At 62.9% G+C, this 12,124-nt stretch overlaps 1 protein-coding gene across 1 annotated transcript; it reads right to left on the minus strand.

The window, feature by feature from the left end:
- Positions 1–1,101: 1,101 nt before the first annotated feature.
- TBX2 (T-box transcription factor 2) lies at positions 1,102–10,832 on the minus strand. The gene is made up of 7 exons (XM_019981154.2): positions 9,910–10,832; positions 8,523–8,790; positions 7,401–7,547; positions 6,121–6,197; positions 5,853–6,016; positions 4,790–5,427; positions 1,102–2,527 (listed from the first exon to the last, which is right to left on the minus strand). Exons 1-7 carry the CDS (start codon positions 10,302–10,304, stop codon positions 2,072–2,074), a joined length of 2,145 nt encoding a protein of 714 aa, XP_019836713.2. The 5' UTR covers positions 10,305–10,832; the 3' UTR covers positions 1,102–2,071.
- Between the last annotated feature and the right edge of the window lie 1,292 nt (positions 10,833–12,124).

A 12,124-nucleotide genomic window follows, 5' to 3' on the forward strand; every position in this document is an offset into this window, starting at 1 on the left:
CCCTCCCTGGAAGAGGAGGACACGATTCTCTTCTTTGCAAATGGATGAGCCCACGAAGGTGTCCAGGGAGCCTGGAGGCCAGTTCTCCTTCACCCTTCCTCCATCTCACCATCCCCGATGTCCCTGGTGAACTGGAAGCCAGCGCCTCTCGGCCTCGGAAGTGCCCAGGTTGAGCTGCCTGCTAAACCAGGGCATCATGGACACTCACACGCTTCAGAAAGAGGAAGCAGCTGGGAAGGGGTGATGCTGAGGGATGGGCAGACCCCGCGGTGGTCTGAAGGAAACTTGCCGGTCTCCCGCCCCTTCCACTGCTAGGATTTGGGGCTGGAGACACCTGTCGGCTGGGTGAGGAGGGGTGGAGAGGCCGCCCTCCTGGGGCAGCAGCTGTCCCGGCAGACTCGGGCGACTGGGAGCGAGGCCTAACGGCGATTGACACAGTGCGACTCCCTGAGCGACCTCCAGCTGAACCCACTATTGTACAGGGAGAAAGTGGGGGAGGAAAAAAGAGCCTCGGGAGCCCCAGTCTTCATACACTGTCCCCCACCCCCGAGAGAGATATAGATGATTTTCACGGGAGGACCTTCAGTCTAGACTCTGCCACTCTGGTCAACAATCCTGATTGGAGAGAACGTGTCCTTTTGAGGTTCAGGAGACGGAGGGATGGAAAAGGATTCTAGGTTCGCGGTATTTGGGGGACCATGGCCAAACCCCTCCTCCGGACGGAGAGAGGGAGCACCCGTCTTATCAGCCCCACCCAGCCAGAACCTCCGAAAGGAGATGCAATTCCACGGTGGCGCGCGCCCCGGGCCGGGAGCCGGGAGGCCAGGCGCGGAGCGGCGGACGGCGGAGAGCGGCCAGCAGAGGGAGCCCGGCCCCCGGCCCGGCGGCGGCGGCGCTGGACGCGCGCGGAGGGCTCACGGCGGCGCGGCGCCTCCCCGCCCGCCCGCAGCCCGCGCCGGCGCCGCCCGGCCTCGCGGCTCCGCTCACCGCCCCGCCGCCAGCCCCGGGCGCTCGCCCCGCAGTCCCGGCCTCCGGTCCCGCCTGACGCGCTCGCGGCGCCCCCTGCCCCGCGCGGCCCACAGAGCGCACTGCGCCGTTCACTTCGCATTGCAGCGTTTTATTGTTTTCTCGAGTTTTTGTCGTTTTCGTCTCGCTCCGGAGCGAAAAGTGAAAACCTGAGGTGGAGCCCGCGGGCCGGGCGAGCAAAAAACGCCCGGGCGCAGGGGCCGAGGGGCTGACGGGGTGGGGGCTTCTCCGGGGGCCGGGGGCCCTCTCCGCAGCCAAGTACCTCCTCCCCACCCCCCAGCCCTGTACAATATAGATGCTCATGTAAAAGGAAAAAAATTATAGGCTATGAGTTAATCTCTAAATATTCTGTACACAGCAATGTACACCTTTGAATAAATTAATACCAATTTGCATATTCTGGGAACCTTAAAGCTTATTTACACAAATTACCATTTATTTCATAAATATCTTTTTTTTTTCCCGCCCCCTGGGGACTCAAGACAGAAATGCCACTCCCTCTGCTTACCCAGGGGTGGGAGGGGCGCCTGTCCGGGAGAAATGGAAGGACTAAAGGAACAGGCCCCTCTCAGCTCAAGTCTACACTGACTTCATCTTCACTGACCTCAGCTCCCCTCACCCCAGATTCTCCAGCGGTCCGGGGCTCCAGGCTAGGGGGCTTTGGGGCTTCCTCCCCTGACCCCTGCACCTTCTGGCTCCCCAGACAGCCAGCCCCGGGCTGAGGCGGGGACGAGGCCTCCCCCACAGCGCTGGAGGAACCGGGACAGGCCCCGCCGATGACACCTTGACACCGGAGCAGACCTGGACCAAATCCAGCGGCCCCAAAGCGACTGTGTTCCGGATTCCTTGTGAGGCCCAGGGAAGTGTCCCAGGCCCCGGCTGGCCGATCAGGGTTTCATTCCGGCTGCAGCCCGCTTCTCTCCTTTATTTAAATAAATACCCATTCTGTGCTGTACACGTCCCAAGCAGCAGGGGAGGCAACCCAGGAGGCCTGCGCGGTGGTGGCGGTGGCGGCGGCGGCAGCGGAGCAGCAGGGCGGGCCCCCTCACTTGGGCGACTCCCTGCCGGGGGAGAGGGCTCGCTGGCTCTCCAGCCCACTCACCAGTCTCTGAATGCTCTGCAGTTCACTGGCCGCCTCTTTGGCCGCGCCGCCGGGCGACAGGGCCACGCGGGCCGGGGCCCCCACTTTGCGGAGGGCCAGCTCCGGCAGCGGGCTGGGCTCCCGGCTGTTGCCGCCGCCTGCAGCCTTGGAGCCCTCTGCCGCCAGCCCGGTGGTGAGGAGGCTAGTGCTCGGTGGGATGGAGACCGGGATCTGGTAGGGGCTGAAGCGCAGGCGGGGCCGGGCACTGCCCAGAAAGGGGCTCCGGGACAGGGAACCGGCGGCAGCCGCGGCCGCGGCCGCAGCGCTGGTGGCTGGCAGAGCCGAGGCCGCCGCTGCAGCGGCCGCCATGTAGGTGTAGGGATAGGGGAAGAGGCCTCCGAAAGTGGGCATGGGGATTCCCTGAAAGAAACAAAACAAGACAAGGGTTAGGCATCCCGCCTGGGGTGTTCCTGGGGGTGATCTGGGTGCTGGTGGCCGGGCGACAACAGGGAATCCTTGCCCTGCTCTGTTCAGGAAGACAGGTGCTGCTCACATAACCTTACTCCCCAAAGAGCGCAGGTAGTAATGAGCCATTATGCCTATGCCCACTTAAGGCTATGATTCTGAGCGGGCCCTACCAAGCTCTGTGCCAGCTATTACTCTAGGAGTAAGGGAAGGCCATTACAGGCGGCTGACCTAGCAAAGGGCCTTGGGGGAAGAAACAGGGCCAGCCGGGGGCCAGGTGGCCGGTAGGTAACTTGGCTGTGTTGGCAGGGAGGCGCTGCTCGCTTCCAACAGTGTCCTGCCCTGCCTTTTGATCCACAGGTGCCCCGAAGGGCTGGGGCCGCATAGGTCGGGAGGAGCTTTGTATATTCTCCCTCCCTCTGCCCACCTGTTCAGGGGTCTCCTGCCCGGGCCAGGAGAAGGCTCCAGATGCCAGTCTGTTCATAAACTGGCCTGAATGCAAAGAACTCCCAGCGGCTCCCTAGTGGCAGCTGAAGAAGGAATGCAGAGTCTTTGCCTGTGGAAAGCCCAGTAGCCGGGAAACCCTGCACAAAAGACCGCCTGCGGCCCAACTTTTGGATTATCTGACCTTTGAGATCATGGTTCCTTCCACGGAGTACTTGGGGACATGGGGAGGAGGGCATGAGCTGACTGAGCTGGGCTTCCAGGGAGCCTCAGGCCTGGCTCAGGCAGGGAGAAGGAAGGGAAGTAGCTTAGTCAGAGATGACAAAATACCCTTCCTGAGAAGGTCAAGCCCTACTGAGCATTCAGACCTAGCATCTCAGAGGAAGGAGGGGGCTTCAGATCTCCAAGGTTTTGTCTCTTTCTGATGGCCATAGGAAGATCCCCTGGAGGAGGGCATGGCAACCCACTCCAGTATTCTTCCCTGGCGAATCCCCATGGACAGAGGAGCCTGACTGGCTACAGTCCATAGGGTCTCATAGAGACTGAAGCGACTTAGCACGCACAGTACGATGGCCATAGGTGAGTGGTTAACCACTAGCAGTATATCTAGTGATGCCTCCTGAGTGCTGAGTGCCTGTTCCCTGGCCTTGCACCTGTTAACCAGGCTGCGACTAGAAGCCCTGACTTCCCTGTGACCTCTGCGATGCCCATGCTCGTCACCAGAATTTGTCTGGGGAGGAGGCATTCACATACACACAGAGTCAACCTCCAGGCAAATTAAACCTCCAGGCTCTGAACTCCACTTTCTGGAGGCTTCCTTACCAGCTCAGAGCCCCAGATACTGATGCCAGTGCCTCCAACGTTCACTCCACACACCCCTGACGCTGAGCTGTATTTGAAACTCATTTCAGAATCCCTTCCCCCACTTTAAAAATATTTGCTTCTGAACCAAAGGAGCCTTCTCAGACCTAAACTCCTATTTTCCTTCCCTTAAGATAAGATCTTAAGGGTTCAATTTGCCAGAAACCTCAGAGGGAAGAAAATGAATGTAGAGATTCCAAATCTTTCTACAGGGAATATTCCATCCAAGCAACCAAAGAGGCCACTCTCCCCTTAGGATCTTCTAATTTTGCTGCTGCCCACAGTTTCATAAGCTCTCCCCTGGGAGCTCAGAATTTCGACCTGGGCCTGAAGGACTGAGATGTGTGGCTGGGGGAGTTGGGAGACTCAGTGTTGGGGAAGAAAAAGCCCCGGCCTTTGTCAGGTCGCTTCCTGAGGGTCTGAAAGGAGCCCGAGACATCTGGGAGGTGGGTCAATTTGGTGGTCGGTTATCCAGAACACACTGCAAATTCTCGTACTTTTTTTGTCCAGCCACTTTAGCCTTTCGGGGACTAACAGTAGTTCCCAAGAAAAATGTCCTGAGGCAGGCCAGGCAAGTGGACTTACAAAAGCTGGAGGCAGACCCAGTCTGACAGGGCACAGAGTCTAATGGGTACCAGTCTATTCTGGGGTTAGAGGGAAGGAAATAGGCCCAGAGAGGGTCAGGGACTTGCCCAAGGTCACACAGGAATCAGAAGCAATCTCCTGGCCAAATCCTGGACCTGGTCTTGGTCTCCCAGAAGCCAGGTGTGGTTCAGAGGGTCCACCGGATCTCCCCAGGAGGGAGTCCTTGCCGGCGGACGCCCGGAGCGCCTTCAGGCCCTATGCCTTCCACCTCTGCCCGCCTCGGATTCCCCTTCCTTCCTTATGCTGCTGCCAGCTCACAGGCCTTACCTGAGATGCCAGCATGTGCTGGGAGAGGTGGAATGGGAAGGGCCCGGCGGTGCTGGCCGCACTGCCCGCGGGACCCAGCCCGCCCGCGTCCAGCCCGGTGGCGGTCCCTGGCCCGCCGCCTCCACCACCGCCGCCTCCGCCGGCCACCGAGGCTAGTAGGTGGCCCATGCCCATGGCGGAGAAGGCTCCGGGCCCCATGGCGAACTGTCCCGGGTGCAAGAAGAGCGGCTGGCCGGCCCCCAGCGGCCCGAAGAACTGCTGCCCGTGCAGGTGGCCGGAGAAGGCCAGGCCGGGCAGGTGTCCGGCGCCCAGCGGGGACGCGCTGTCCGTCTGCACCACCAGCGGCGCCAGGCCGGGCTCCTTGCCTTCGCTCGCCTCCTTGCGCCCCTCGTCCTTCCGCCGGACTTCGGCGCGCTCCTTCTCTAGGCTCCGCAGGCCGAACGGGCCGTCCCCGCCGCTCTCGGCCGGCTCCTTGCCCCTCTCGGGGCTGCGCCGCTCCCTGGCGCGATCGGGTTCGGTCAAGCGAGGGGGGCTGCTGCTGTCCAGGGCGGGGCTGCGGCCTAGCGCCGGCCCCGCGCGTTCCTCGCCCAGCCGCTCGGGCTCCGGGTCACTGTCCGCGGCGCACGACTTCTCCTCGGCTGCGGGGAGAGAGGATGCGCGGCGTTACCGGCCCGGGGACAGACAGGCGCGAAGTCCGAGACGGAGAGACGTGCACAAGTCTGCTCTCGGGGAGGCCACGTCAGAGGAACTCCTGGAAGCTCGGGGTAGTAGGGGTCACCCCATCCAAGATCCCTTATTTACGGGGAGGGCGGGGGAGGAGGAAAGTGAACCCGGCAGAGGAGGCCTTGCTGCCGCAGTCACACAGAGCCAGCGCCCTAGGCTCAGAGCCCAGAAGGATCTGCGGGCCACCAGGGACCGCACTCAGAGGAGGCCTGGGGTAGAGGCCTGTCCCAGACTCGCCGCTGACGCTCCCCCCAGGCCTTCAGTTAGCCAGATGCTGAGCACCGAGCCAACCCGGCGCCCGGGGGACACCCTCCCCTTCTCCTCCCGGCCCCACCCGCACCTCTGGTCCGGTGCAGGCGCAGGGGACTGGGCGCCGTCCCCGGAGAGGGTGGCGGTTCCCGCGCAGGGGGAGGGTCGCAGGACGAGGCGTCCGACTCCGCGCCGTCGCGCTCCGGCTTGCAGTGCTCCTCGTACAGGCGCAACGACGGCAGCGTCAGCTGCTTCCTGGGGATGAGCCGCAGGAGCGGTGTGAGCGCAGCCCACCCCCTGGCCCCTCCACGCCCTGCTCCCCCAGGCACCCGCCAGCCGGCAGCCCCGCGCACCCTCACCTTTTCTCCCGCCGGCCGTTCCCGGTGTCCCGGAAGCCCTTGGCAAACGGGTTGTTGTCGATCTTAAGCTGCGTGATCTGCGGGGACCAACCAAGGGGGCGGCGCCAGGTCAGGCTGCGGGCTCGTCTAGCCTGGCCCGGGGCACCTGGAGGTCAGAGGCTGCTCGCCCCAGAAGAGAGCCCCCGGGGAGGGTACCCTGGGTACCCGCCCGCCTGGGCTGGGCCGCTCCAAGCCACAAGGCAAGGTGAGGTCGGCGGGCGGACCTCGAAGAAAGCGACCTCCAAAAACTATATATATTCGAGGTATAATCCCTCGACTTGCACACACAAGCCCAAAGCTGTGCACCCCGAGTGGAAATCCGTCCAAGCGAGCATGCAGGCCCACCCGGCCATTCGAGTTAAGGGAACCCGGCACCTGAGCACCCAGGTCAGCAGACACACATGTCGACAATCACAGGCACGGCTCCGCGCACACGCAAGTACACACATGTAAAACAAGTGCCCAGGGAATCAAACGAATTCACACGCCTCCACACGGATTCAAGGCACTCCAAATGGTGCACGCATATACCGGCCCAGGACAGATCGGTTCACAATGACAGGGAAAAAAAAAAAAAAAAAGATAGAAAAAAATACGGCCGGCAGGACACTCAGACACTGTCCTTCAACCCAGAGTGGTGCACACGGACTTGGGCCTTAGCAGGGGGTTGCCTTGCCCCTCTACAGAGAGGGTGTAGAAAGATAGCAGCCAGGAAAAGCCCTTTCCCTTGAAGGAAACGTCTCCAAGCACATCCCAAGGGGTCCCAGGCCTGAACTGACCCAGAGAGGGATGGGGGGCGGGAGGGGTGGTGGCTGTCACCTGTCCCCCCCGACCACCTCTGGCTCGCCCAGGAGAGGGAAAACTAGGCCCTGGGTTCCCAGCAGCCGGAAAGTCTGGGCAGATTGCCTCGGGCGCCCTCTTTTCATTTAAATTCCCATCCAAGAGCCAAGAAATAAACGAATAAAACGTAAAAATGTCAGCGCGGGCCCGGAATCTCTGCTAATTACTAAGTAAACATCCCCACCCCAAGGAGCGCCCAGCTGTTCGCGCGCCCCGGGGAGCGTGTGCGTACGTGTCGCGGGCCTACAAGAGCGAGCCCGGGGGGTTTCGCTGGGTGCTGCGCTTACAGAGGCTGGGGGCCCGGGAGCCGATCGTGAGGGTGAGGGGGGGGGGGGGGGCGGGCGTGCAGGGGGCCGTGGGCGGGTGTGAGTGGAGGGTCGGAGGCCGCCCGACCCGCGCACCTTGTCGTTCTGGTAGGCGGTGACCGCGATGAAGTCGGTCTCGGGGAACACGTAGGTGCGGAACGTGCTGTAGGGCAGCTTCAGGATGTCGTTGGCTCGCACGATGTGGAAGCGCGGTTGGTACTTGTGCATGGAGTTCAGAATGGTCTGCAGGGAGGGCGAGGGTCAGCCGACAGCCCCCAGCCTGTCTCCCAGAGCCTTTCTATTCTCTGGGGACCGGACCTTCTGCCATTTTTCTGTCTCTCTCACGTTCTGTCTTTCCCACCTCACCCCCAAACCTTCCCCCGCTTTCTCCTGTCTTCTCTGCTCCTTACCTCCCCATATTAATTTTTCTTCCCCCCCCCCTCGATTTTCTTTATCACAGTTTCTATTTTCATTAAAAAAAAAAATTACCCCAGCTGGAAACCAAAATAAAACAAAACTCGCTACCATTCCACTCTTAACTTCTCTTTCTCGTCATGGCTAAGCCCCTAGTAAACCCAGGGAGAGAAGACTGGGGCCTTTGCGGCCTCACCGACCTGCCCTACCTCGGGATGGGGTAGTCCCTTTAGGCCGGTGAACTGCCCCTTCCCATTCACTGGGGCCCTGGCTCAGGCAGAAGCAGTGAGAACCCCAAAATCCCCTCTCCCAGATCAGGCATCTGCCTGAGGGAGGAGGGGAAGGTAAGGAGGGGAGTTGTTTGACCTTTTAAATCTCCTCCTTTGGGGATGGGGATGGAACTTGGGTCTTGGGGAAGGGTGAGAACCAACTGAGGTCCTGGGCCAGTCTTCCAAGCTCAGACCCCAAAGACCACAGCTCCACAACCCGTCCCAGCTGCACCTGCCTCCTGCTCGACTCCAGAAGGGAGTTTGGAAGGCCTGAGATTTTGAGAGTTTGGAAAGTGAGATTGTGGGCAGCCTGGAGCTTAGTGGCTGTGAACCCCAACATTCCCCAGGCTTGCAGAGCAGAGCCTCTGCACCCAGGCCCAGCCGGCAAAGGCCACAGGGCAGTGATCTGGGCAGGGGCACTCTGGGGGTTCTGCGAGCACTCCCCTCTGGGGAACCGGGGGTCTTCTCTCCTCCCCACCAACCCATGGTGCTACTTGCAGTCTTCGACCCCCATCAGCACTTGGCCTGCACTCACGAAGCCGTGCTTGTCCGAGATGTTGTTGGTCAGCTTCAGCTTGTGGAAGGCCACCGGCTTGGCCATCCACTGCTCCCCCGTGGCCGGGCTGTCTGGGTGGATGTACATCCGTTTGGGCATCTCGGGGTCGGCCTTGCCTGCCACCATCCAGCGCGAGTTATGGAATTTATACCGGCAGTCATCAGCGGCCACAATGTCCATCAGCAGGATGTATTTGGCCTTCTTGTCCAGGCCGCTGACTCGCACCTTGAAGGGAGGAAACATCCTCCTGGGAGAAAGTGAAAGAGGGAGAGGTCAGGGAAGCCAGTGGATCTCGAGGACCCCTCTCCCCCAACCTTAAGCTTCGCCACACATGTTCCTCTGTTGCCCTTGCTCTGTCCTCTTAGGAAGGTCTGGGAGATTCCACCTGTGGTGGTTATTCCTAGGAGATCCCATTTCTGCCTGTCAAGACCCTCTCCTGTGATGAAGCTTGCCCTCAGCCCTATGCTCAGATCTAGTGACCCCTTTTTTCTCCCTCATCTGAGATGAAAGCCGAGCTCCAAGAAAGAAATCCAAGGCCCTTACAAATATACCCGCTTCTTATGAACCTCCCTGAAATTCGTTCGTGGGAATATATCCACTTAGGGCCGAAGCTCTCAGAAGTGCAGTCGGATGTTTGTTTGGGGGAAGGAACTGGGTTACAGCAGCGGAACAAGGACCCTGACCCTGAAGTTCGGGCGAAGAGGGTGAGTGAGCCGAGGCCTGGATTCTCCGCGTCCGAGCCAGAAGCTTGAGAGGTTGGCGACTGTAGCTTTTCTTCCGGCTTCAGGCCCTACGGAGCCGTGTGCCTCCGGAGCTCCTGGTTCCTCGGCCCGGACAAGGCTCACAGGCCGGGTCAGGTTGCAGCTGGGCCGGCTCGCGGCGGAGAAGGGCCGCGACCGGCGGGAACCGGAGGGCCGGGCTGGGCCTAGCGGGGGTGAGAGTCTCATTCCGGGCTCCTGGGTAGGAGGAGAGCGCGGGAGACGTCGCATCTTCGCGGAGCACCGAGCCAGACTCGCCTCCGAAGCAGGAGAGAGGGGTCTCGGGGCTGAGGAGTTGCGGCCGAGACCGCTGAGACCCTCCAGGGCCGAACCGCGGGGCCTCATCGGCTTTGGAACTCTGAGCGCTGGGGGACTGTTCTGCAGGAGCACGTTTTCGTTTTCATTTGGGAGACTTCGATAATTCGGGTTTTTTTAAAAAGAAAAATTCGTTCGGTGCCAAATGAGAAAAGTCAACTCGATCGTCTGTGCATGGCTCGGGGGCCGGAGCCGGGAGCTGGGAGCCGCGGGCGGTAGGCTCGGCGCTGGTCGGTGCTGTCGGGTTCCCCTCCCGCCCACCCGCGCGCCCTCCGGCCAGCCGGCCGCCCTACCTCCCGGACTTGGTGATGACCATCTCGGTGCCCAGCTTGTGAAACTGGTCCCACAGCTCCTTGGCCTCCAGCGTCACCTTGGGGTCGTCCTCCACCTCGTCCTCGGGCTCCAGGCTCTTAAGCGAGCGCAGATGAGCGGCGGGCGGATGCGGGCCGAGTGCCGAGACGTGCAGCCCCGCCTCGGCCGCCGCCGCCGCCGCCGCCGCCGCCGCCGCCGCCCCCGCCAAGCCCGGGTCGGGCAGCGGCTTGGCCAGAGCGCCGGGCGGCAGCGCGAGAGCCGGGAAGAAGGAGGGCTGCGCCGCCGCCAGGAAGGCGGACATGGGGAAGTCGGCCGGCCGTGGCGCGTGGAACGGGTGGTAAGCCATGGCGCTGGCCGCCAGCGCCGGCTCTCTCATCGGGACATCCGGCCCAGGCGCCCGGGGGCCAGGGCCGGGGGCGCGCGGCTCGGACCCCCGGCCCGGGCGGCGGCGCGCACGGAGGAAGGGCGACCCGAGTGGCAAGCGCGGTGGCGGCTCCTCCCGGTTCCCCGTCCGGCGCACGGCGAGGGACGCGGGGCGCTGGGCGCGGGGGCGGCGGGGGCTCTGCGCGGGGCTGGGCTGGGCTGGGCCGCTCCGGCGCCGGGGACCACGCGCGACTGGTTAGATCTTGTCGTGATCTCTGGAAAACTGTGACTATCTCACATGTCCTGCCCTGCTCGGATCCCCTGCGCTAACGAGCCAGGCCCCCCTTGATTGCTGATTTTACGCTTTTTGGACCAATTGTGGGTCTCCGGGGGCGGGGTTTTGACAGCTCAGGCCAAGCTCGGAGCGGGAGGGGGGGCCCGGGGAGAAGGTGTCGGAAGCCTCAGCAGTAAGAAAACATGTCAACAGAATAAAATATTAACCAATGACGGGCCAGCGGGCCCCGAGACCCCTCCCACTGCCCTGGCCCCCACCCCACCGCCAGCGCCCACGGCTGCCTGCGCCCGGACTGGAAAGCGCGGCGGGCCGACCCGACCCGCCGAAAGGGCCTGAGGCGGGGGGCGCCCGGGCGCCAGGGCCCGTGGGGAAGGACCCCCAGCCGCAAGCCGCCCCAAGTGCAAAGCATTGACATGGCCCCGCGAGGAGAGGGGGCGCCCTCCTTCTCCCACGCCCGGCAGCCCCGCAGCCCCGGCCCGCGCCCCGGCTTGGCCTCCGATCCCGCTCCCGGCCGCGGCGCCGCCCGGGCCCCTCCACTCCGAAGGGAGGCAGCAGGTGCTGGAAGGAGAGGCCGGTGGGCGGGCGAGGCTGGAGGTGCCGGCTGCCGAGGTCCCGGAGCCGAACCCAGGTGGCGGGAGCCGGTGAGTGCGGCGGTGGCAGAGCCCTGGTGGGGCCGGCGGGGGCGGGAGGCGGACGCGGCCTTTCCTCGGGGAACGCGGGGACCCCCCTAGCCCGCGCCGACCCCCTCACAGGAAGCCCCTGGAAGAACCAGGAGTTCCGGGAAAGCCCTGGACTCAGCCCAGTATCCGTTTGCGTCCCCGAGCTAGTCGGAGCTCTCCCAGGAGAGCCGGTCCTCCGGACCGGGAAGGTGTGAGCGCACCTTCCGCGGGGCACCGGGCGGCAAGACGCCGGCGGATCCCGCCCACAGGTTCTTGACCCAACGAATTTTCGTCGCATCCGGTACCAGAGACACAAGCATGCCCCATCCTCTACACCGGCATCCTCTCTAGGCCACTTTCCTGGAATTGGTTCCCAGCTCTCGAAAGCTCACGTCTCCCAGGTTCCGTGGTGCCGACTAGCTAGTGTGGGGGTCTGAGTGTCTGTGCGCACCTGCAGTTGAACCTCCCTTCCCCCGCCCCGCAGCCAGACTTTGTTCTCCCGCAGGACCAGGGTTTTCTCCCGCCCTCAGTATGTGTGTGTGTGTGTGTCTCGCGCCCACGGTGGTAGTTCTCTCTGTGCTCAGCGGGAGTCGAACTTAAGGCGGGCGGCCACACACCTGCCTCGGATCAGTCTCAAGCCCTGACACTGCCTGATTCCTGGCGGTCGGAGGGCCAGACGGACCACGCACTGGACACGGGTGGCACGCCTGCCCGCACGCCCGATTCCAATGCAAGTTAGTTCGGCCGGCGCGGACTCTGCCCCGGCGTGGTGGGCGCGTACAGCCCACACCCACAGTTCCATGCGCTGCGCACACCAGTCGCAGGGAATCTTTATGCTGCACACGCAGACCTGGCGTGTAAAGTCTGATCACCCCGGGC

The sequence above is a fragment of the Bos indicus genome, chromosome 19, assembly GCF_029378745.1.
Source record: "Bos indicus isolate NIAB-ARS_2022 breed Sahiwal x Tharparkar chromosome 19, NIAB-ARS_B.indTharparkar_mat_pri_1.0, whole genome shotgun sequence".
Classification (NCBI taxonomy): domain Eukaryota; kingdom Metazoa; phylum Chordata; class Mammalia; order Artiodactyla; family Bovidae; genus Bos; species Bos indicus.

What these genes read in the sequence shown, in the direction of transcription:
- TBX2 (XM_019981154.2), bottom strand. Translation starts at nt 10,304, where the DNA reads ATGAGAGAGCCGGCGCTGGCGGCCAGCGCCATGGCTTACCACCCGTTC. An exon ending in GTCATCACCAAGTCCGGGAG is followed by an intron (nt 8,791 to 9,909) that starts GTAGGGCGGCCG and finishes ACTTTCTCCCAG; the next exon opens with GAGGATGTTTCCTCCCTTCA. An exon ending in TCTCGGACAAGCACGGCTTC is followed by an intron (nt 7,548 to 8,522) that starts GTGAGTGCAGGC and finishes CCCTCCCTGCAG; the next exon opens with ACCATTCTGAACTCCATGCA.